Source organism: Polyodon spathula, chromosome 15 (genome assembly GCF_017654505.1).
Source record: "Polyodon spathula isolate WHYD16114869_AA chromosome 15, ASM1765450v1, whole genome shotgun sequence".
Classification (NCBI taxonomy): Eukaryota; Metazoa; Chordata; class Actinopteri; order Acipenseriformes; family Polyodontidae; genus Polyodon; species Polyodon spathula.
This window is the reverse complement of record NC_054548.1, coordinates 20,558,487-20,584,531: the sequence shown is the minus strand read 5'-3', so window position 1 is coordinate 20,584,531 and position 26,045 is coordinate 20,558,487. Positions and strand designations below refer to the sequence as shown.

Genomic DNA, 26,045 nt, shown 5'->3' with positions numbered 1-26,045 from the left:
TGCTTTTGTCTAAAAGGAAAGTGCAGTGTTGTTTTTTCTTTCAAATTATTGCCTGATGAGGCGTGGGTGTATGCCATGTGACTTCATTCTCATACACTTATTTACTTTATCATTCATGTCGAGTAAAGAAAGGATGGGAAACACTTTAAAACAAGGCAGCAACCGCCATGCAGAGGGGGCTTCTGGCACTGAGAAGCAGAAGCCTGAAAAGGCTGCTGCTGAAACTGATGTCAGCACACAATTGTACCGCAAAAAATTGTTACAACAATTACCAGCTTCATCATAAATCATGTCCTACTATCATTTAAAGAGAATCGGGGCAGGAAAATGGTCATTAGCATATACATTACAGTACAGAAAAAGAAACACGGTATTACATCACTTATTGAGTTCTCAACAGTAGACAAGACAGCCCCTGAGTGTTCAGGAAGGTCTGGCATTGAAAAAAAAAAAAAAACAGTTATGAAGTTAAGTTTCTAGGTGTTTGCCAACTGAAAGTGTTTAAAAGAAACACTTGTTGCAACCTTGTGATTGTGACAAAATGCATTTCAAACACACTGTTACTATAGGCATGCCTTTAAAGTGTAGGGTTAAAAAAGTATGCAGTAAAACACTGTAGAATTTACTTTTGCTTGATTCAAGATGGTAACAATTGATAGCTTGGATGGCAACAGGTTAAATAAAAAACAAACCCTTGTTGTATTTACACAGCACTGCATCCTGTTCATAACATTGCCTGCATTTCTGTTTGATTGCTGGCTTTGTCACCCTTGTCCAGGGCTTGTTTACAAATCATATCTGCACTGAAACATATAAGAGCAACACCTTACTCTATAAACACATTCACTTTCATGCGTTAGTGATGCAGAAAGGTTCATTAAACCCCAGGCGACAGCTACATTACTCATAGCTCCCCAAGTCAAAAGCGTAATAATAAGGGAACAATGTTGAAGAACAGTCACAATTAAACATAGGGAGAGAACTAAAGAAGTTCTTCAAATCTGTGATATGCAAAATACATGCACTACTGACCGTAAAATGTCAAAACACATTCAACCTCTTTTTCTTCTTGTTCACATCCATATCATCTCATTATAGCAGGAATAGTGCAAATCGGTGCATTAGTGCAAAAAAAATAAAATAATAATAATTATGGCACTTAAAATAAAGACAGTAGATGATTTTTGGCAGCAGTGAAGTTTTACCATAAAAATAATATGGATTGGTTGTAGCACAGGTTAAGAATATCTACCAAATGGTAAATACTGTATGCGTTTACAAAACAAACGTGGCATCCTCTATACTCAGACACAGTGTCAGCAGAGGATAACATAGTGGCTTACACCACATTATAAGCAGACGCAAATGATGTGTCCAAAGGGACCTTTTAAGAGGACTCTTTAGTCTTTTCCTTTCCCCAGTATGGTAATGATAGGATAGCCTTTCCTTAAATCCAGTTCTGTTTTGCTTTTTTAACATTAATTCTAGCGTTTCCCTAAGGCTGAAAACTGATCTTAATTTAAACTGCCAGGTTACACTTTGCTTCTTTTTGCAACTTTATAAAAGCAAAATTGAAGAGAGAATGAAGATTAAAATCATTTTGATAGTCTTTCCAGTTTGAGAAATAAAATGCACCCTCCAAAAAAAAAAAAAAAAAAAAAAAAAAAACTAAAACTACTGTGCATAAAATGCTTGCAAAAAAGAATGCTTTTAATTTAAAAAAAAAAATCAACAAAACCATTCTATAAGGAATGGATTCAAGAAGCTATTTCGCAAGGGTACAAACGTACACATTGAGAACTTTCAGGGTTTTTTTTCTTTTCAATTAGCTCCCTTGGTCTTTGCTTAACACTAAATCCCACTGATGTAAGAGGATTATAAATATTTCAAATAAAGGGATCTTAGCTCATACATACAGTATTTATATGTAATTCGCCGATGGGTATTTCTTTCAATCAAAAAAGACTGTTGGCTTTCAAAGACACATGCTGCTCCTTTGGGTCTGTATGTCGATCAATGCAACATATGTACAATAGATAGCACTGAGGGATGCACTATTCCTACAGGTTTTTTTTTTTTTTTTTTTTTTTTTTTTTTTTTTTTTTTTTTTTTTTTTTTTAAACAAACAGAATAAATGATGACAGGGAAGCAGCATTCTCATTTTGCATTCTGATATGAACTAGCCCTGATCTGGTCTGGGTACCTGATCTGGGGTTGAGATGACTGACCTGTCGGTTTGCGGATTATGGTTTGAAGCACAGACAAACGCATCAGTAATTTAATAAACAATCTCTAAATGATCTGGATTTATTACCAGAATGTTGTTTTCTGCCACCAAAAAGTGCCACATTTCGTCAGATGAGACTGGCGGCTGTCTATTATACTTTTTTTTATTATTATTAATGCAATGAAGCAACTCTTTGGTGGCTACGGAAGGGTCTTACCGTGGTACACACGGCAGCCTATGTCACAGGGGGTTTCTATTCCAATTGAGACCAGAGTCCCAGTACAACAGACTCCTACGCTAGTATTGTCCAAAGCGTGGAGCTGTAAGCAAGCAATGCTTTAGGATTGACAGATTTAAAGTGCTTCATTAAAATAGTAAATGTTCTGTGATGCGGGATCGCAATGACACATGTTTTTGTCTGTCCATATCTGTAACAAAACTTATTTTTATGATTTATAATGATCGATGTCCAAACAGTGATTAAGAATTAAACCCGAAACATTGATAAAAAGTTACATCCTTACTGAACAATATCGTTATGCACAATAATATAGTGATAGCTATAATGGAAGTGAAGTAAATGGCCAGTTTGACTTATTCTTTTGGGATTAAGACAGGCATGATCTCCATAATGTTCCGGAGTTCAGGAGGCTTCAAGACATATCTTGTATCTCAAAGAAGCATCTCTTCTATGCTAGTATTTATACTTGGCTATCTCAGGATGCTAAAAAGTACAACCCCCAGGCACAACTAGGGGTAAACGGGCAGTTTCCTTCTTTATGTCATTTCATTTACCACAGCTTATTCCCTTTGCCTACACTGCTCCAGAATTCTATCATGTACTTACCATATTCCGCTTGTAAGTTCAAAAAAGAAAACAGTTTTCCATTAGTTACCCCAATGTTCCAGGCGCATGTAATGTATTTGCCTACAGAGCCTTTGCAGCAAAAGCAGAAATCAAGATTATATATAAATGGTTAATTTAAAACTACATCCAACAGTGTACACTACCCTGAAACCGAAGCCCAATTTTGTGCAAAATCAGGGCAGTATAAGCAGCAGGCACCATTGCTATTCACAGTAGTCATTAGAACTTGTCCTTAAATTCTCTCTTCAATCTGATCTCTCCAACACTTTCTAATCACCATAAGCTGAAAACAAAGCACCAAAAAATTAATGAGAGACAGTCATAAGTTGGAGATTGTTTTATCTTTTTAACATACTGTACATGTACCAACTTCAGATCAAACAGTCCGATCAGAAAAGAGACAGATAAATACACAGAGAAGAGAACAGGACTGTCATCCATGTGATAAAGATGTCATGTACCGAGCAGCAGTATGATAAACTTGCAACTTTCTACTGTAGCCAACAAGTACATCAGTAGCCTATACAGTACTCCCCTGCAGTAAATTTAAAAGGATCACCAGTGTCACATATACTGTATCCCCAGATTCTCATACCAGTATTAAAGACTATACTTTATGAAATCCAGCTTATTATGTCATTCATTGTGAAAGTATTTTGTGAATGTACAGCTAACATAGTGCTACAGTATGAACTAGATATGGAGACGGCTATTGCTAGTAGAAGTTAAAAATGACTTACAAAATCGGGACATACCATCAAATTTTCCTCGAGACAAGCTGTGCTTTATTAAGGTATTGCTATTTTGAAAGCCCCTTGACAATAAGATCTAAACCTCAGTGCTTAGAAAAAAAAGCCATGAACAGCATCCTGTATTTTGCTTTATACTAAGCTGTTGTAACCAGTTTTATCTACAGCTTGTTTGCTGCCTGTATTTCCACCCCAAGGAAAATGCAATCTCAATAGGTCTTTCTGGTTACAAAAATGATTGAAAAATTGATTCAAAATCGCAGAGAAAATGACAGAGGGAGAATAAAGTCGTGGGGATTAAAACAAAAAATGAACTGTCTGTAATAAAAGCATATTGTGGCGCTTGGGGCGCACAGGTTCAGCAAAGAAGGATGAGACAAGCAAATGCAATTTCTATGTGTTTCTTTTTTATTTGCTCTGCAACGGTGACAATAAACTAAGAGTAGCATTTATAAGCGCTGAACTAAGCGGAGAATAAAGACGCAGACAGGGGAAAGGGTAAGCAGACAGGAAGCATAACACACATAACACATAAGGATAGCACAAAGAGGGTGTGGGGCTGACGAGAGACATGTACATTAAATTAAATGCAACAATTAAACAACAAGTGGCACAATAATTTAAATTAAAAAGAGAAAACTGTTCAAATGTATGTCCTGCAGTGAATGCTGGCAGTCAGTATAGTACACGCACACTGACACAGACAAACAGTGAATTTATGAACTGTTAACATAATATTCAAGTAGTATTTAAATCGAAGAGCTTAGTTTTTTTTTTTTTGGAGAAGAAAAACACCACAGGACAGGACAGCAAAAATCCAATTATAAAAAGAAGACAAAAAGTTCAAAAACAATGCTCACTGATTTCATCTGTTGTGGTACAAGTTCACTGTTTTTTGTATTTTTCTTTTCACATTTTATTTGGGTACAGCATGCTGTACGTTGAGAGGTTTGTTGGCTCAATGGAATGCCGGTTTTCCTTAAGAGCATTGTGGTAGAGAGAACATGTCCTCATTTTTGTCAGCGTCAAGGGCTGCAACGGCTCCTGAGCAAAGTACGGTGTCAGAGCTATTCGAATTAATAAACGACAAACGTGTTTTTTAAAAAAAACATTTGAAATTTAATGTTAATAAGATAAACACTTTCCAATAAAATTGCATACAGATGGAACATTTACTGACATCCCCGCAAGTCACGCACATAAGCAAAAATCGAGGACAATAGCAAAAGACACGGAATCCGTGACAACCGCAAACACCGTGACTAAACCCCAGCCCTAATCATGATACATAACCAAAAACATAACTTGCAGACCACCAAATAGGTTACTGTAATGATAAATACTGCAAGTGTTATTTAAAGTTGATATGAACTATATGCTACCCTAGCATACTTAACATTTTGCCTTTTACCAGAATGTGTCCTTCATGATCATTTTATTTTAGTATATACAGATTAGGCTCTCTTTACCTTTGCATTTATCATATAATGTATCACATTGCTACATCCACTGAATGACAAAAAAAAAAAATCAGTTAGAAAATAGAGGAACGTGCCGAATTGGCACTGTCCTTTGGCTGTTTTGGAAATCATATAAAAAAAAAATCATATCTTGATCTCTTCTAATTAAACAATCAAATGCTAAAGAAGTTGATAAGTCAAGCATTATTTGAATCTAGAGATCAATTTACATTCCCCCACAGTTTTAAAGTAACATTCGTAGACTACAGTAGCATTAAAAGTAGATGATCCTCCACCGTGACACATTTAAAATGGGTAAAAAAGGTCAGAAATCAGGAGTTAACGTTTATAAAAAAAAAAAAAAAAAAATTCTATGGTCTCAAGGTTTTTATATTTTGAATCTGTTATTTGACAGAATGTCATCAAAAAATTAAATTCACTGTACTTGTAGCTTGGGGAAAATGGATTTAGAAAACCATGAGCATTTGCCTGCTGTTTGTATTTTTTTTTATTATTATTATTATTCCTTACAATTTGCATTAAGAGAATAAAAACAAATACATATTTTTATTTTTTACCCCTAGCTGAAATGTAATAGAATTGGGCTCTAAGATGCATCACAACTAGAAAAGCATTTAAAATATAATCTTATCGCTGGATAGCTGCATTATTTAACGCAGGCATGCAAACCAACTTCCAGAGGTTGCCTTAAGGGCACTCTAGGCTTAAGATCAGACTTGTTTTCACAAATTTGGCAAATAGGGCAAACACCTTGCAAGCCTACGACCTTGTCAAATTAATTAACAAATTCATAAGTTCTGCCTCCGGTGCACATCAGTTTGCATGCTTATTGACAACCTGCAACATTTGATAAATAGAAGGCTTAGATTGCACAGCTGCTCAGAGATGGATGCAACTCAAACAAATTTGCTCTGTGATTGATTACTGGAGAGATCTTTAAAAAGGTATTTATGGCTAGCCACAGGATACTTTACAAAACACTACTGTAACATAGTTTGATAGAAACACTGAAAAACAACATATGCATTTCATTATCAATCCTAGTGGGTATTTATCCATAAACTAGTTCATATATGTTGCTCATTACCAGTTTAATGTATGTATACTTTACATTCAGTCTTATTTCAGAAATCTTCCCCTGTAACTAGCAGACTCTCTTTAAGGGGTGAAAGAGCAGTTCAATCCAAATGCATTTATAATCCTTGTCCTCTCAAGTTAATAATAAACAAAGCAAACAAACAAAAAAAAAAAAAGACTGTGCGTCAACCAGCATCTCATGCATTACAATACGGGTTTTAATTACAATACAAACAGTAATTTATCATTCTATCATTCTCAACTGTCTCTGCCTATCTCACTGCCTCAGGTGAATGCTCCAGGAAGTGTGTGAAGAACTGAGGTGGGGGGAAGAACACTGAAAAAGGGGTCATGTTTGAGATACCAGGTCTTCCAAATATTTCAGATATCTTCTAGATATCAGCTGCGCACACACAGCAGGCTAACAATAATAAAAATAAATAAATAAACCAATGATGATGATAAAAATGCCAGATTCCACTCCTAAACCAGTAGTAGTCATCACCTTCGCTGTTGTTGATTAGAGTTACGAGCCCCTAAATGGCATCTCTTCAGCATCTTCAGAATCAGATACTCAGTTGTGCTTTTGCTTTGTAATTAATCTATGTAATATTGCTTTGTAATAATAAATGTTTTTGTCTGAAAAAAAGTTAATTATAAAATCTTTCTACATAAATCTGACTAACTTTCACTTAAAAATAACACACTTTCAGTAATGGCATTTTATAGGTTGATATGCATCTAGGACAGCAAATAAGCAATGGAACCGACAGTAAAACAAACTGTGGTGTCTGTAAATTATTATCAGTATTAAACTATATACAGTATTTACAGTATTGTATACAGTATAATTGTATTTGTATCTATCTTTTGAGGAGGCAGGTTCCAATGACAATACATAAAAGTTCTTCCTAGGACAGTATGAGTCAGCCATTTCAGTTTTATGAAAACAATGATGTGCCAAAAATGTGAGCAATCAGTCTCCTGCTCAATCTGCTCTTAACTGAACAGATTTATTATAAGTATCCAACCAGAAATCTGTAGGCCTTTAATTGAGATCCAGCCAACCATAACTGGGAAGCAGTTTAGCAGAACACATTTAGCATGGGCTTTATGTTCACATTGATGCACAAGATTATTTTATTATACAGTGTTATTTTCTGAAGATTTATGGCATATCAGAAGCACACGTGTGTAATCTACTGTGTAATCTACAGTGCGTTGCTTTTTGAGTTCTGAGGTGCTGTAATATGACATTTCTGGCCCGACCAATTATCCTGTGACACTAACATTGCATTAGTTACATCTGGTGAAACATGAGAACGAGTGCAATACAATTCAAGTCCAGGGCAACAAGTGGAAAATCTGACGGCTGTTTGGGGAAGTATGTAAAATGGTCTGAGTTTTTATTGAATGGATCTTCATCGTATCTATCCATCACTGTGAAAAAACAATGTATGTTATTGCACAGGTGATAAAGCTCCACTGACCCAAAGGCCTATCAACTGTATCAAAGTAAAAAGACACATTTTTATCATACTCCCCTGTGCAACTTTTACCAAAATCCAATGTATGGCTTCAGAGGTCTTGACAAGAACATATGCAGTAATAATTGGATGTGAATCTATTTTCACAAAACAGTTCTCTGTTGCGGATGGTGTTTAGCTACCAATCAAAGTCATCTGGTGCCTCTGATCTCTCACTGTTCCAGAGCACATTCAGAGGTCTTGACGCAGAACTACACACAAGTACAGTTGGTGTGGTATAATGTAAGATTCTCTTTATGAAATCATAAAACCCATAAGCCCATTTCTTAACTCAAACTGTGTTAATACATATCAATCTTAACCTCATTACAAGAAAGGCATTACTTTATCTTTATCATGTGTTGTCAGAATGACAACAATATTTTTTCAACATAATCCCAATTGTACTAATATATTCATTCACACATCATGGGTACAAATCAACTGAATTCCTTTTTTTCCCCCAAATGGGATGTTTTGTTCTAAACATTGCAGTGTGTCCAGTTCCTGCTCCCTCCTGCAACAATGCTGGTGATTTGAAGCGAGTGTCGTATTAAGGGTACAGAAAACAAACACTGTTGCAGGAGGGAGCAGGAGCACAATCTGAATACACTACGATGCTTGTCAGTCCAAAGATAAAGCTGATGTATGATATTTTCCACAATGTGTGAATACAAATATGAAACTAATCAGGATGATGTTTAAAAATATAACTGTGTAATTCAGAGCACTGCCTTGGAACATTTTCTATAGTATTGGCCAATAGTAGCTTGTTCAGCAACCTATCTTTCATTCTGTAATGTTTACAGTACATTTGGGGGAATAATAAATAGAACACAAGCATGTATACTTGTTGGTCTATCAGAGCCACCGTTAACAAGTCCCCCACAAGTTCAAGAAAGAGTGAGCTGGCTGACTCAGTTTAACCAAAATGTGTACAGGTAATGGACAAAAACATGGAAACACCTGGGTAAATGAGGGACACCAAGTAAATTGAAAGCAAGGGCTTCCACACAGGTGTGACTCATGAGTTAATTAAGCAAATCACATCCCAGCATGCTTAGGGTCATGTATAAAAATGCTGGACAGGCCTGGCTGCCTATAATTATGGCCTTCTCAGTCACCAGATCTGAACCCAATTGAGCATTTATGGGATATTCTGGAATAAAGCCTGAGACAGCATTTTCCACCTCCATCAACCAGGCGTGAGTTGACTGACTTTGTTGTGGAAGAATGGTGCCACATCCCTGCTGCAGAATTCCAGAGGCTGGTAGACTCTATGCCACGGCGCACAGAGGCCGTACGTGGTGGCCCAACACACTATTAAGTGACCTTACAGTGGTGTTTCCATTTCTTTGTCCACTACCTGTATATTGCGGTATATCCTTGAGGAATTTCACTGTTTGTTCAATTAATGTTTGTTGCATTTACTCGAGGATCCATGCTGCAAAATGAATATTCAACAAAACAAATGAATATTCAACAGGACTGCTTCATTTGGGAAGGTCTCCACACACCAGACGTGATGCGATCTTTTAATTGGCGACATGACCACACACACCAGAAGCGACACAGAGGCGATGCGACAGGTTTGAAAAAGATCTATACAACTGTTCAAAATTCTGACTGACAAAACTATGATATAGACTGGTAAATATTTGTCAACATGATGTGAAAATTACTGTCTTCTCTGATGGTATTTCAACACATATGGCAATAATTCATATACACTAAGCTTATAATACCTTCTGCTTTAATCCTACCAACATTGCTTTCAAATAGAACTGGAATATTTTCTTCTGTTTATTATTTAATTTTTTTTTTTTTTTTTTTTTATTTTTTAATAACTTCCGCGCCCAATACAATGTTACATTTTCCATGATGGAATTATGCCATTTGTACTTCATATGTAGATCAGCATGCGGCTGGCAAAATCATCACAGAAATATACCTAAACCTATGCAGTACTGTTCTATGTTAATCAATAGTACATTAATTACTGTGCCAGTGTCTCCGGATTAAAAATGGTGCAGTTCTTAAATAGCTACTTAGAAACCATTTTGGAATGTGTTGCTGTAACAGTGAGTTTCTTTTGTTTACCTTCAATTATCAGAAGCGTGGTGCATTTACATCAAATATATATATGGCTAGTTAATGAAGACTAGTTAAATAACTTTTATATGCCTAAACAATACCCAAAAATCGATCATGAGATGTTTCCGGATGACATTCCACACTAGCTTCGCCGAGATAGCTAGTCACATGACTTTTCATTGATTGACTAATCCTATGGTTTAATGTTGCTTCTACAAACTAAAATAAAAACCTCTCCTTTGATAAAGTTGCCTGAAACATGGTAGCTTGCACCTCACTTTCTACAAAAAAAAATTTCCCTTTCTACAGTTTTCTAGCAACATGTATGTAGACTAGTATCTCCTTGTCTGGGCTTTCATTTTTGGAACTAAGCTCAAGGGCAATTTACACCAAAGTATTGTATGTTTTTGCTTGTTTGTTGTCTGAATATTTTCTTATTGAAAGTTGTTTCAATTTGTTTATTAAACTTTATTGCATTAGGTAAATTCTTGTAAATGTATGTCGCTTATTGTTTTTGTAAGTGCTTGCGTTATTCTGCTCTTCATTATATTTCTTCCGGTCTTCTCCAGATAAAACTTGAAATCTGCAGGCTTTTGTAGTTTGTTTTGGTAGTGACCGTTTTATTGCGTTCATGTACCGTACTGGTCGTAGAGTTTGTTTTTAAAAAGCAGGTTAGCAGGTTTATCATCAACCTTGTTATACACAAGTCTCGTAACACCACTGTGTATAATAAGGCTGTAAAACACAGTTTAGAAGAAAATTGCCCTTCAGTAGGTATAATAAGAATAAAAAGAATTATAATAATCATTGGCTTCAAAAGTCAGTAGAGATAAAAATATCTTTAGGCTCACAGTTCGGAACTGTTAATGATAATAGCCTCAGACATGTAAAGAGAGAGAGAGAGAGTCACATTGTCACAGCAGTGTGCTGTATAGCTAGGAGCAGTTACTGTCTATATTAAGAGTAGTGTTATTACTCCCTGTCATCAGAACACAAAAGAAAACCAAAATGGGTAGTACAAAAAAAAAAAAGACAAATACAGCCAATGTATGCTCTTTTGAAAATGGCAAATGGAATCTGCTGGTTCAAACCAATGTCTCGCCATAACTGCCTTTAGCACAATGTCACGGACAACACATCCTCACTCTAATTACAGACAAAGCACGATCATCATCTTTTATTCAAAGTTAGGACTTTATTTTTTCTCAAGGTTAGAAAGACAGACGGGAAGACTGGCACCTAACAAGAGTCATGATCAATACTGGCTTAGTCCTGCATCCTAAAAGAAATGAGTGAATGCAATCTGTTACGAAATGTAAAAAATAAAACATAAATCCACCAGCATATAGTCTGCAAGGAAGGCGATCTTAATGAGTTTTCAGCAGAGAAATAGAAGGTATTGGAAAAGGAATTAGAAAGAGCTGTTACACTGTCAGCGACCAGGGCAGCACTGGCTCTATGAGAAAAGGGTGTTGGGGGGAGGACACGTGACCATTCCTTGTTGTACTGTAATTTTCTTCTGTAAAACAGCAAGATTATTACGTTTTTTGATTAACCACATCTGAGGAGATCTGGAAACACACACCTCTTGTTCATAGTACCATTTGTTTGTTTGTTTGTTTATTTGCTGCTTTATTTCAACATCCCAGTACTGTTTTATTTTTTCCATCCCTGTCAACCTCTTTAAATATCCTAATGATAGTTTATTGTTTTATGCCTAATTCCAGTGTTACGTCCCAATACATTAAAGGGCAGATAAAGGGCACCAGTATTTAGACCAACTGCTGTTTAGATTTCAAAATGAAGCCTATCCCCCCATTGATTCTGTATGAATCCTGGATGCTTGCATGTAGGATGTGCATGGGTATAACCATTTCTACAAGAACACAAAGGTCACTGCAGACAGCTGGGTCCCATTGATACTGTATGAATGATGCTTGCATGTAGGATGTGCATGGGTATAACCATTTATACAAGAATACATATACTGCATATATATATATATATATATATATATATATATATATATATATATATATATACACACACACACACACACAGCTCTGGAAAAAATTAACAGACCACTGCAAAATTATCAGTTTCTCTGGTTTTACTATTTATAGGTATGTGTTTGGGTAAAATGAACATTTTTGTTTTATTCTATAAACTACTGACAACATTTCTCCCAAATTCCAAATAAAAATATTGTCATTTAAAGCATTTATTTGCAGAAAATGACAACTGGTCAAAATAACAAAAAAGATGCAGTGTTGTCAGACCGAATAATGCAAAGAAAATAAGTTCATATTCATTTTTAAACAACACAATACTAATGTTTTAACTTAGGAAGAGTTCAGAAATCAATATTTGGTGGAATAACCCTGATTTTCAAGCACAGCTTTCATGCGTCTTGGCGTGCTCTCCACCAGTCTTTCACATGGATGTTGGGTGACTTTGCCAATCCTGGCACAAAAATTCAAGCAGCTCGGCTTTGTTTGATGGCTTGTGAACATCCATCTTCCTCTTGATCACATTCCAGAGGTTTTCAATGGGGTTCAGGTCTGGAGATTGGGCTGGCCATGACAGGGTCTTGATCTGGTGGTCCTCCATCCACACCTTGATTGACCTGGCTGTGTGGCATGGAGCATTGTCCTGCTGGAAAAACCAATCCTCAGAGTTGGGGAACATTGTCAGAGCAGAAGGAAGCAAGTTTTCTTCCAGGACAACCTTGTACTTGGCTTGATTCATGCGTCCTTCACAAAGACAAATCTGCCCGATTCCAGCCTTGCTGAAGCACCCCCAGATCATCACCGATCCTCCACCACATTTCACAGTGGGTGCGAGACACTGTGGCTTGTAGGCCTCTCCAGGTCTCTGTCTAACCATTAGATGACCAGGTGTTGGGCAAAGCTGAAAATTGGACTCATCTGGGGGTGCTTCCTAAGTTAAAACATTAGTATTGTGTTGTTTAAAAATAAATATGAACTTATTTTCTTTGCATTATTCGGTCTGACAACACTGCATCTTTTTTGTTATTTTGACCAGTTGTCATTTTCTGCAAATAAATGCTCACAGACATGAAAACTTGACGGCTTAAACTTGCCTTTAAACTCTAAGATTCGAACATGCGTAGAAATACTCAAAAAGGCAAATGCTACTTTATTTCCCAGCTAACTTGTTTCCTGTGAAACCGGTATTAAGATTTGCCCTCCCTAAAAAAAAAAAAACACAAAAATTTACAAAAGTATTCAAAACAGCCTACCGAAGATATTGGTGGAATGTCCTTTCTTGGCTAGAGGTTTCAGCTCATTGTGCCCCCAGCCATACTGTCTGTAGTTGTCCCATGCATGTTTCATCATCTGCAATATGAAAATAATAGTAACTTAATAGCTAGCACAGAAAAATGTCACGCATAACTGAATGGTTTCTAAACATGAAGTAAAATGAACATGTGAAAAAGATCTGTAGCATTGATGTATCCAGATGTTAAACTTGGCAGAGAAATACAGTTGTTAATTTCTACCGGACACCACCTGTAATGGAACATTACTTGAGGTAATCATAGAACATAGCTGTGTACTAAACTAACAAACAATCTGTATACAACAGAATATGGCAGCCACATCAGGCCAGGTCACCAACACATTTATCAAGTAGGCTTTACAAAACCCCCTTTCACAGAATACACTTGTCTACAGTGTAAAGGACAAAATCTTTATATTTTAAAACTTTTACTGAATAGTTCCTATACACTGAAAATATTGTAAGTTGAAATGGCTGATGAAACATCAGCAGATTAGTTGTGGTGGTGTGGAACTGCACATTATGCTCCCCTCAAAGGGGATGTTAAAGAAACTCTTCCAGAGTGAGACTAGATGTTTATTCCCTTACTTCAATAAGTTCACCTCTAATGACATTAGGTCTGTGAAACAGTGGAATTCAGGCACACTGAATTTATTTTCAGAGAAAGTGCAACTTCTTCAGGGGTTAAATTTCCTGATAGAATCATAAAATGAAGGCAATATCAGAACAGAAAACAAAGTATTGTCATTAATACAATGTAAGCGTTATTGTCCAATTACATCAATGTAATACATGCAACATAAAGCAAAATTGCTAATTTGAATAGCAGTAGCAATCATTCACCGAAATCCACATCAACAACAAAAAAAGCATAATTTAGGACGCTGTATAAACAAGCAGACTGTTCTGCTGGCGAGTGTGTTTAAAATCAGTCAATGTATATTATGATCAATTGCAGTCTCCATTGCTTAAAGGGTACATCAATAACAAAAGAACCTTGGATGATCGAAGGCGGCACACAATATTATGGCTTTAAAGATAAAGGACAGGGATGTGAAGAGCCTATTTTACATGTCAGGTATGACTCACTGTTATGTAAAGTGTGGTTCAGGTAGTCACTTCAATAGTTTATGCAAGAGTTTAGAAAAATATAGATGCACCAGAGCAATGAAACTTGGCACGTAGCATCAGGATATCATCATTGCAGTGTATCTACATGGCTAGCTGCTGCAAGATTGACTTTTAAAAATTACAATGTTGCAGGTGGTCAGATAAGGGATTGTGCAGGTAATAGCACAATCCCAAAAGGTTGTTTTAAAACAGCACTTAGGTCTATTGTAAGGTTCTGTCTGACCCAAAACCATCCAAAAAAAAAAAAATCCAGATTATGTGGGTGGGCAGGTCTACCATTATTAACACAGTACAGACTTTTTAAAAGTAAATGTCCTTTCATGAAACAGAAGAAATTATTATTATATTATAATATATATTATATTATATTATAAACTGACGGACACTCGGTCAAGACCCACTCATCTGCTGACTGAGGACCAGCACAGCCAATCACTTGCTGCCCTTCCCCTCAACCAAGCCTAGCAGGCAGCAAGTCTCAATCGAGCGCCCATCTGTAAACAATAAATCAATCAAACAAATCAACTCCAAAACGACACAATAAACCCACTTCAACATATAAATCACACCAACACTAATTTACCATTGTGCAGGACAATCGCCCTGTCACAGGGCCTGCCTATATATATATATATATATATATATATATATATATATATATATATATATATATATTATATATATATATATATATATATATACACACACACACACACACACACACACACACACAGTGCCTTGCAAAAGTATTCAGACCCCTGACCAATTCTCTCATAATACGAATTACAAATGGTACATTGAAATTCCGTTCTGTTTGATATTTTATTTTTAAACACTGAAACTCAGAATCAATTATTGTAAGGTGACATTGGTTTTATGTTGGGAAATATTTTTAAGAAATAAAAAACTGAAATATCTTGCTTGCATAAGTATTCAACCCCCACACATTAATATTTGGTAGAGCCACCTTTCGCTGCAATAACAGCTTTAAGTCTTTTGGGGTAAGTTTGTACCAGCTTTGCACACAGTGTCGGAGTGATTTTGGCCCATTCTTCTTGGCAAATTTGCTCCAGGTTGTTCAGGTTGGCTGGACGACGCTTGTGGACCGCAATTTTCAAATAGTACCACAGATCTATATATAAAGATTCCCTCCCTGGGATTGAAATTAATGAAGAAAAAACCATAGGGAAAGCACTCTGAATAATGCAGGAGAACGAGGCACATGTTAATAAAAGTATTTAATCAGCATAAGAAAATCATTGGCCCACTGCGGTTGTAAAGTAGTGCAATATTTCTGATCTGACAGTCCAATAGAGCTTATTTACAAAATGGAAACACGAATACAAGCAACCGTATAATACTGTACATTTGTATTACATGTCAAGTAACTGCTGGGCACAGAATTAATCAATGGTAAATAATTGACCATAAACAAAGTCAGAAGGGGGAAGTACAGTAATTAAACATTCGTTTCAATGCCGCTGTTGTTTATAAGTGATTCTGTAACAGATTTTACCAATGGGGACCTTTCAAACTTACTGTAGTTTCCATAGCCCTGGGAACCTCTTGGAGATAATTCATAGGTTAGATTGCTGGTATGCAATATCACAATTGTTTTTATATGAAGAAATGAGCATGACTTAGTCTGTTAGCTGACTTGGCTACTGTGGTTACCATCTTCAGAACCCTTTATGTAACTACGTAAGAAACTGGGCATCAGAACATTTCCATAATATGCTTTTATCCTTCCACAAATATTTGTGGAAAGTAAGTAATGTTTTACATGTATATTCTTTTTTGCATATAAAGCATGTTTGTGGTTAGACTCTTGCTGAAATTCCATATCATATGTTACTTTCAATAAGAGAGGTCTTATTTATTGTTTTTCCGATTAAGTAGTAATTAAAAGTTACAAATTAAAAGGCTATTTTAGAAACAAACAAATAAACAAAGTCACAATTAGAGCTTGATTTGACTCAGTAAGACAAAGGAAAGATAGCTTGGAGGTTGAACACAATTGCAGCACCAACCTGTGATCATAAAACTTTCCAAACTGTTGGGGTTTTCTTTAAATGTATTTTTGTATTCAGATCCATTTCTGACATATAGTTTTCTAATTACACAAAAAATTAAATTTGCAAACTCCCCTAAATGTTAAGTTGGTAAATCAGCAAAGTACTCATTTAATTTACATAATCAGATTTTTTTTTTTTTCTGGAGCCTAGCAGTTCATTTTGAAACAGATGAATAAACTTTCACTCAAAGTAATTACAGCACCACAAAATTAAATGAAAGGGTTTGTGCTGCTGTTAGCCCAGATGGTAAACCCAGTAAATCTGCCACAGGTTTTTACGCCTTTTCTTCACAATGAGCAGGGACTGTCGTAACAATTAGGCCAAATAAAACAAGCACGTCGGTAACATTCATCTCCCACCACAGCGGTACATTAAAAATGAGATCTCATTAACTTGAAACATTAGATCACAATAACAATCCACTGTACATGTACAAATGTGCGAATAAGATAGGAGACAGACAGACCTTCATAATGTATATCCCAGATTGATATTTTAAGTGCTCAAGCTAAAGTATGTACAGAGGTTTTCTCCCAGTAGAATGTGTCCAAACACAACAAGATTCAGATACTCTACTTAACGGCTGATAAAGAATGCTTAAATAATGTCTTTAGCTAGTTATCATTTGGGGGTAATCTAGGAAAACAGAGAGGAAGTCTTCACCACTATCTTAAAACCAAAATAGATTGCAAAGACTGCACTACCAACAAGATGAACTGAAAAAATGGATACCATGTTTATATGATGCAATTTTATAAAATATGACAAATCTAGGACAACTACAGCATCACCTGCATAACAGACTGAGACAGAGTCTGCAAATTATTCATCACGCTGTCAGTTAAAGGGTTCAGAAGCCACTTTCGATGTTCACTGATTACGAAATCTGTAAATCTTGATATTTATAGAAAAAAAAATCAATAGCTGACTAACTGTTAATAGGTGCATTCACACAACAGCTCACTAATAATAGTCGTGTTGTCTCATGACTGTGTTAATCTGGCAGGTGAATGTGATGCATGTATATGTAATGCAATTAACGTAATGGCCTATTTGTCCTGTTAAATAGCAATCTTTTAATAAAAAATTTTTTAATTCGTGGCAAACTATTTTAAAGAGTCTGTAACTAGGGTCTTGAGAATTGATCTAAATATTTGAGTGAACATAGCATGGCATGGACTCAAAGGCAGAAGCCCATGTCGATGGCCACCAGGAATTACATAATTGCTAGAAATGAAAGCACGTTATAATGATCAACATTTTGTTTATGTTTTATATTGTGATCCTATTTTCTGTTATGTGGAATGTTCCCCTTTTCCACATTTACTGTATTTAAACTGTTTATTCAATGTAAATTTGACAATTTTCACTTGCTTGTTCAGTGATGAAATGGCAATGTCAGCCATTTCTACTTTATTTACTGTTTTTGCCTGAAATATGTATAAAAAGTGTAGCTTTGTTTTGTAGTTTATTCAGTGGGTAAAGTAAGGCCTTCACAACCTTTTCTTACTTCTCATATGTTCTTAAAGAAGCCTTACACATAATGGCTGTGATTACATTTTGCAAATGAAATGTTTGAATACCTGTACTAACTTTTGAATATATATCTGAACATGAAAATACCAAGTTCATCCCAGCACTAAATCAAACGCATCTAAAGAACAATTACATTATTACCAAATTAACTGCTGGCTAATTATAAACACTGATCAAGAATGTGGGCAATTGTGTGCGTTTTAAAGATAAAACATTTTAACATTTTAGTTTTTTTTAATGCTGTCAACTACCTCTGTTTATCAAGTTTAACGTAAAAAAAAAAAAAAAAAAAAGGGATCCGTCAAATCCTGGTTCAATCTGGGTTTTATATCCATCCTATCTGGATGCATCATTTCCCTGACGCAGACAATCATGCATCCACAATGGACTTTTAAACCTGCATTTTAAAAGAGCATCTGAATAGGAGGCCAGTACTCTACCAGAACATTTCAGTTAAAGTGGTTTGTGAAGGACTTACAAGACTTGGAAAATGACTTAATGATCAGATACAATGGGTGGATTTTAGCAAACATAAATACTGTCACAGGAGACGTATAAACAAATTACTGCAACCCTGATAAATGCAGATTCAAACTATGCTATATTCAACCAGCGCAAGTCTCTGAAGGCAGTAAGGATTTTTGACTCAAGGTAACAGTTTACTATTTTACACTTTTATATACTGTATCCCGTGCAATATATTGACTGTTTAAGTTAACATATGTTATTTGTATTCAAATGTATACAGTATTCATATGACAATTTCTGAAATGCAAGAACACTGCATAATTTGTTAGCACTTGTCAAAAATGTGTTGGAAGAGGAATCAGTTCAAAATTAAAAAATGTCAATGAATATTGCCACTTAGAAAAGTTTCAATGTATTTTACTTATTATTTAGAGATGGCTTTTAATGGCTTTTAATTTTAATACAGTGGGTGGTCCCATGGGACATTTTCCCAGAAACACAGCTATCCTGTAGTGCAGCATGAAGTGTAAACTCAATGTTTTCTTTTTCCAGCAGACTGCACCAGAGCTTCACCTGTAGAACGTACAACACCAAGGCGGTTTGGTATGACGTTCTGTTGTCCAGCTTGTGGTGTGGGCAGACTGTCCCATCTTTTCCAATACAAGCTACTTCTTTACTTGTATTACTTTCTTCAACTGTTTCATCACTGCTTCATGGACCATCTGAATCTTCTCATGCTACTTTCATGTGATGCTACATATTCACCATCATCCTCATAATCACTACCATCTTTATCTATGTGGAGTACTTGTAGCAAAACTTCACCATTAGTAACATCACAAGCACACGTGATTAATTTATATATCCACCTGTGACAGCCTTTGCACTTTATAGCCTTGCGATCACACCTAGAATATTCCACATACTCTGGAATACTGTTCTACTGAATAATATTCAAAGGTATTCCAGAATATGAGATGTTTTCTAAAATATTCTAAATTTGTCCAGGAAAATGTGCACTATTCCAGAATATTCACAATCTAGATATTAATTCATCGGGAACATTTTTGTTTTTGTTTTTTTAATTTTCTAGAATATTTTATTTTAAAATCCACACTGTGATTGTATGATGTAAAAAAGGTATAGGTACACACACAATGACGCTGGGGTCTATGCGGCCAGATGTGCCCCAGTTTCCACATCGTGCATGCAAAATTTGCTAGCAAAAAAGAATCTGAACGAGTTTTTCACATTGAAAGAGATATGCCGTTGACACTGTCTTGACATGTGAGGATTTCATGGGGAGAGAAGCACAGGACAATGCTCATATACTGCAGTAAACCTGTAAAAAAAAAAAAAAAAGCGGCCTACTGGTGCCTCGCAGAGTTCCAAGCATTCATTTTAGTCCACTATCACCAATCAAGGGTACCCCTGATGCGGGCTTCTCGGCACACTTCATGGTAGAAAATAGATTGCACTTGGCAAGGGCATTAACTCATTTTTGTTGGACAAGTTAATTTGACAATTAGTCACCCTTAGAGAACAAAACATAAAATCCACATCCTCAGCTGTAAGCTGTTGTTATTTTTGAAGTAAAGTGAAGCTGTTGTTATTTTTTAAGTGAAGTTCAATTTGAGAGAGAGATAGATTAGTGGGCACCGGAGGGGTCCGAAAGTTTGAAAAAAAATGCTTTAACAGTGAGAATATCTTTCACAATTATGCTTTGCAGATGTTACAACCTTCATATTTGTATAACTGATGCTTGAGGTGCCTGTAATTACTTATCCTCCCTCATTTCAACAGGTACTGTGCTGCTATTCGCTTCATTATGCTTAAACAATTGTTAAATTAAAATGAGTTCGTTGTACTATCACCTTGGAGTGAGGATTACTGCACAGCTTAACCTTGACATCAGTAAAGTACTTGCCAGTTTAAACAGAATCATCATCTGTACCGTCTCGGTTTCAGTTTGTTTGGGATTCAATAGCGAAATCATCACATATTTTCACCGCTCTGGTGTCTTTCTGAAATGGTGCATACTCTGGAGGGGGAGATTTTGATTATTTATTTATTTATTTACATTTTTTAGATCTATTCTGCTCCTAGATCACTGCAGCAAAAATAAGTTTCCCACATGTAATGCTGTCACAACGCATTAGCAGCTCAGACAAACATCTCTATAACTGATTCATAAACTGCATTAACTGCAGTTAGGTCAAAGTTGTTCTGCAGTCTCTGGGGTGTACAGCGCATCTCTCTGCACAGTAACTAAAACAGTAACTAAACCAATAGGTGTAATTTAGAATGCCACTTATTTCCTCAAAACATTTTTGCAGAGATTGCTTTAAGCCAAACCTTGATGCCAAATCTAAGAGCCATGGAAAAAGGGGGCACAACAACCTTGTGTACAGTGTGACAATATTTAATTTATTTTAAACTGTAAAATGAAGATCTGATTGATCACATTAAACAAGAGGTGAGATATCACAAAGTGGGCCTGTGCCAGTTTTGAATAGCTGTTATCAGGGTGGTTCAAATCAGGTCGCCAACTAAAACCTTCAATTTTAATATGGCCAGTAGATTTTACCATAAAGTCTCCACGTTGGCAAATAAGCATTTACAAGATATGCAACAGAACTTAAGGCTTTCTCATTCATGTCAGAATCTGCACCACCCTGTTGATCTTGCAGCCCCCTTTTCTTAGTAACACACACCAGCCAGTCAAGTTACGGTAGAACCGAGGAAATTATCATTCCGAATTCATTCTGCATTATCTGCAGTTCGGAAGAGACAGCTATTGCGAACTTAAAGAAAATTAAGAAACTAAAAAACTTTAAAATGGCAAGTAGATTCCCCTCACACCAACAACAACAACAACAACAACAACAAGGGACAAAAGGTGTGTTGAGGTGTCTGTGCTGCCTTATGACACAAACAGAGGGGTTTAAAACAACTGAAAATAACAGCTTTTGCGTGGTGCTGGAGTGCTGCAGCGCTACATGCCATAGAGTCCCTAACTTCCTCAGTTGATCAGCACTGGAAAATAATAAAACACTCAAAATATCTCATACCCTAAATAAGAAACTGAAGCAACAGTCAAATCTATTTGCATTTGGATTTGGAAAATTCACATCTGGACAACTCCATGAAAATGAGAATGTAACTGAAGATGATGAGGAGGAGCTAACAGAGCGTTAGTATTTTAGCCAGTAAGTGAAAAATAAAAAAAATGAGTTTACTATCCTGGATTTTTTTTTTTAAATAGTGGTCTCCCCTGGCATTTGATTAATACAGTTATATTTCCTGGAATTTAGTGTATATAGTTCCCAGGCATTTAATGCACAAAGTTCCCTGTAATTTTATGGAGTTGGATCTCTGGCACATTGATAGTATACAGTTCCCCTCCCGCAATTTAAAGATAATTTAAAAAAAAACACCCATTACATGAAAACAATGCACGCAAAAGCAACGTGTGTGCAACATATACACGTCTTTGCATATTGTCCCCGTCTGAAAATATTGGCCACCATAAAAGTTCACTTGACCACCAGGTTTTGAAAGCTAGTGGCCAAATGGCCAACAGCATAAAAAGGAATTTGTCCCAACCTGGCTGCTATTCGAAAACATCAAAAATCACAACCAGCTACATACAAAACTGCATCCGCGTAATACAGTGCATCAGTGAGTGTGGCTCCTGCAATGTTTGTATTCTAAGAATGGCAGGACTGCTTTAAAACACATTACTATGCACAGAACACTAGAATATGTTTGCCTTGGACACATTTCCCAAGGGAAAACCATTCAGCATTCTTTAACCAGCAACAGCACACAGCAACGGCTGACATTTGCTAAGGCGTTGGGAAAGGGATGCTTGAATCAGCACTGCAAACTGCTCTTCAATCGGGGATCACACAAACTCAAGTGGGCAGCCAGCTAATTAACTTAATGACACAGCTGGGTTAAATCAATATAACAGGCTAATGAAAAAACAGACTAAACTTTTTTGTTTAAATACATAAAGGAAAGAAAAAAAAAACTCACTTGTACAGTAGCTGTAAGATCTTCAATTAAATGTTTACTGAGGTCTGCAAAAGCCTAAGGCGGCAAAGCAGTTTAGTAAAGTTTAGTATTTATAATTGTTTGATAATTTTAATTCACATACTACAGGTTGTTATTATACAGTGGAACGTAAACAATCACAATGCACAGCATATCAGTTCAGCTTATTTTGTATTTGATGTTTAACCTCCAAAGGATTATTTTTTTTTTTTTTATCTTCACTACCCTAACCCCATAAAGTTTGCAAATATCGTCTGTTCAAACATAAGAAAAATATATAATAAATATAGGTACTGTACTTATGTGACAGAGAGGTGATTAGTCTTTTCTAACCACACTAATTTAGGCAGTCAATGTGTACCTCTTATCAGCAAGGGCTTCAACTTCAGGTTAAGATCCATTCAATGTACGTATGTCGACAAGTACGTCCCTAATACAGTTTTCCTGCTATATGACAAAATGCAAATCAGGCCTTTCTTAAAGGCCACCGGTATAAATAGCCCATGTTTCTATGAAGCCCACTCTGGTCACTAATGTTGCATATACAGTGGACGATATAGGCAGCTGCTTTATAAATGTAAATTGATGCGGGTTACTGTATTACCATAAGCATTAAGATAGACCATACTTAAAAATAACCAATTATTTTCAAAGCAAAAATTGTGAAAATGAATGCAGGATCTATATTTGCGCCGGTTACTTTATTAAAAATATTAAGATTTTTCGGGTATTATCATTCAGTCCATTTTTTTGTCATATTGTACTGTAAGGTACATATAGCTATACATATGCACCAAAAAAAAAAAAAAAAAAAAAAAAAAAGTGTATTCCTTTTGTTGTGATATCATAAAAATGTACCCAGGTGCTTGTGAGAGATTGGTGGTTCATGTATAGAGGCTGTATGCCTTTAAGAAGAAAGGCGTGACGGGATATCAGCGGAACGCTTGTCAGCTGATATACAATTACAAATGCTTAAGTGCAGAGGTATTGGATTATTACAGTCCGGTTTCATGCAAGTTATGATGGTGATCAAACATGTGAGAGTACTGTTGTGTAAAAAAAAAAAAATGGTTAAAATGAACAGTTTTCAAAAAATGTAAAACAGCGAAAAACTAAAATAGACATGCATTAACAAGTGAAAAGGTTACCGTTTCTTTTTTCTTTTTTTTGTGTGAACGGCAATAAACCTACGTTATCTTTCCCCAGTCAAATCGTCGAGTGCCTAAATAAGCAAGTTCAATTTACCATAATAAAAAACAGTAATGAAAAAGAAAATGTAGAAACATAAAAAAGAGCAACCAGACAGTGTCAATGAACGACAGCACATTATTCAAATTCTGTGTCGTATTATATATTTAAGTTAAGGCAAGTTAATTTTTCCATTGAAAGTGTTCCCAGCTATAATGTTCTGCCGCCCGGCTGTACAGAATTCCTGGGGAAAACCCTGTTACTGTGTTCAGCGAACAGGAGTACAGTACAGTGAATATCCCTTCCGGATATTTCCCCCCTTCATGTAACCAGCTGCTACATCCTCAAGTGAGATGGGAGGGCACTTAAGTTACCATGCTACAGTGATTCAATTAAGGGACTTTTTCATGCCTTGCATGCAAAAGCAAGGAACCTATAACGGTGTAACTTAGAAGCATTTTTAAATAACAGCTAACTGCTGAGGGCCATGAATGAGGAGATCTCAGAAACATTATTTAGCTAATTAATACAATAAATATATATATTTTAAAAAGTGTCATCCCCTGCCCTGAGCAATTTCAGCCTAGCAATTTCAAAAGTAGGAACAGTGTTACCCTTTAGCTGTCGCCTATAGAAGAACATGACATAATACTCAAGTAAAACTCAGGCTAAAATGACATGTACTGGTACAGTATGCATTTTTTACCCTGCATTTCCCATTGTTTTATTGTCCTGCAAATGCATACAAAACAAAGTGTCAATAAATGGCAGGGTGCAAATGAAGGATCTGTTTAAGACTGTTCAAGAAGCCTTGCATGTTAAGCCTTCAACACCAAAAGCTGATAATATTATTAATGTTTATCTGACATTTGAGACTGTGATATTAATTTCCCCATGGATTTTCTGATTTAGCCTTAAAAGAACACATCAGTGTTACACAGGCTTCGAAGCACAATGCTTCAAACGTATGCTTCACTGCACAGCGCAACACCAATATGCTTTCCCACCACACTTTAAAAACAAGCACACCTGAGGAGTATGAAAAGTCATTTTTGCTGGAATAGTTAGCAAAGAAGGAACAAAAAAACTAAGAGTCATATTTAAATCCCCTCCCTAACCCATGGACTGATCTGAGCTGCAGTTCACCGGCCACCTCTCTACAGATTCTTCAGGACTGCAGTCAGATCCCCAGGTGAACAGGCTGTACCTGCACTCTGGCCTGATGCCACAGCATTCTGGAACTGTTCTGAAGGCTACAGCAGGCCCTCTCACACGGCTCCATCAGGACGGCAGTCAAAGTAATATTTGGATAACATTGCAGTTTTTAATAGGCCTTGAGAAGCCTCAGAGGTTGGAGCGTTTGACTGCAGTGCAGAGGGACTGGGCGCTCCAGCTTGGCTCAAACACACACACTCTGCATTACCTGTGCAGCCCTTCAGTAGCTGGAATTTTAATCAGCTGATTTCCTGCCAAAAACTGTCTGGGTCACATTTTCATTGGCCTTCTTTTATTCTAATGGCTCAATTGAAAGCAATGACGCTGAAATAATGACGACGACACCAGAGTCTGGCATACTGTACCACACTGGTGGTGTCTTTGACATTTCAAAACTGAAGCATGAAGTACAATGTGAAACTGCCGAAGCTACATTTGAGCTGTTTTTTCAACTGCACCTTGAACACACTGCAATTAGAAATAGATATCTGGTATTCCAAATACCTAAATTACAGTGCTTGCAAAGGGGCCACTTAAAATCGTGTGCTGCTGGATTTTATGGCATACAACATTTTACATTTTATTTATTTATTCATTTTAATAATTGGTAGTTTGAACATCCAATGCAAATTAACCTAAAAATTCACCCCGGGGTACAAAAGAGCTCAATTCAGCAGCTGAAAGGTCTGTGCACATACTACCAAAACAGGATAGCAGAATGCAGTACAATACATTAATCAAATATGAATTAGTAGCATCTACAATGGAGTATTACAGCATACATGGAAATTACACAAACAATGATAATGTATGCATTGTTTGAGTATAATACATTACCCTTTTTTTAGACACTATATTGTCTGTGCCTTTTAATGCATTCCTGCTTCCTTTACTTAACTGTATGCAGTGCTCCAGATATATCATATATAATATTATATATATATATATATATATATATATATATATATATATATATATATATATATATATATATATATATATATATAATATCTATTGGTAATTTGCCAGCAGTGGTAATTTTAAATTG

At 36.1% G+C, this 26,045-nt stretch overlaps 1 protein-coding gene across 2 annotated transcripts in view; it reads right to left on the bottom strand.

The window, feature by feature from the left end:
• LOC121327889 (mannosyl-oligosaccharide 1,2-alpha-mannosidase IB-like) overlaps positions 1-26,045 on the bottom strand; it is a 109,624-nt gene that overhangs the window by 56,682 nt on the left and 26,897 nt on the right. For both annotated transcript variants that reach the window (XM_041272198.1, XM_041272199.1), the window contains exon 4: positions 13,285-13,381. In XM_041272198.1, the coding sequence (XP_041128132.1) occupies positions 13,285-13,381 (97 nt within the window). The remainder of the gene's footprint in view (positions 1-13,284; positions 13,382-26,045) is intronic.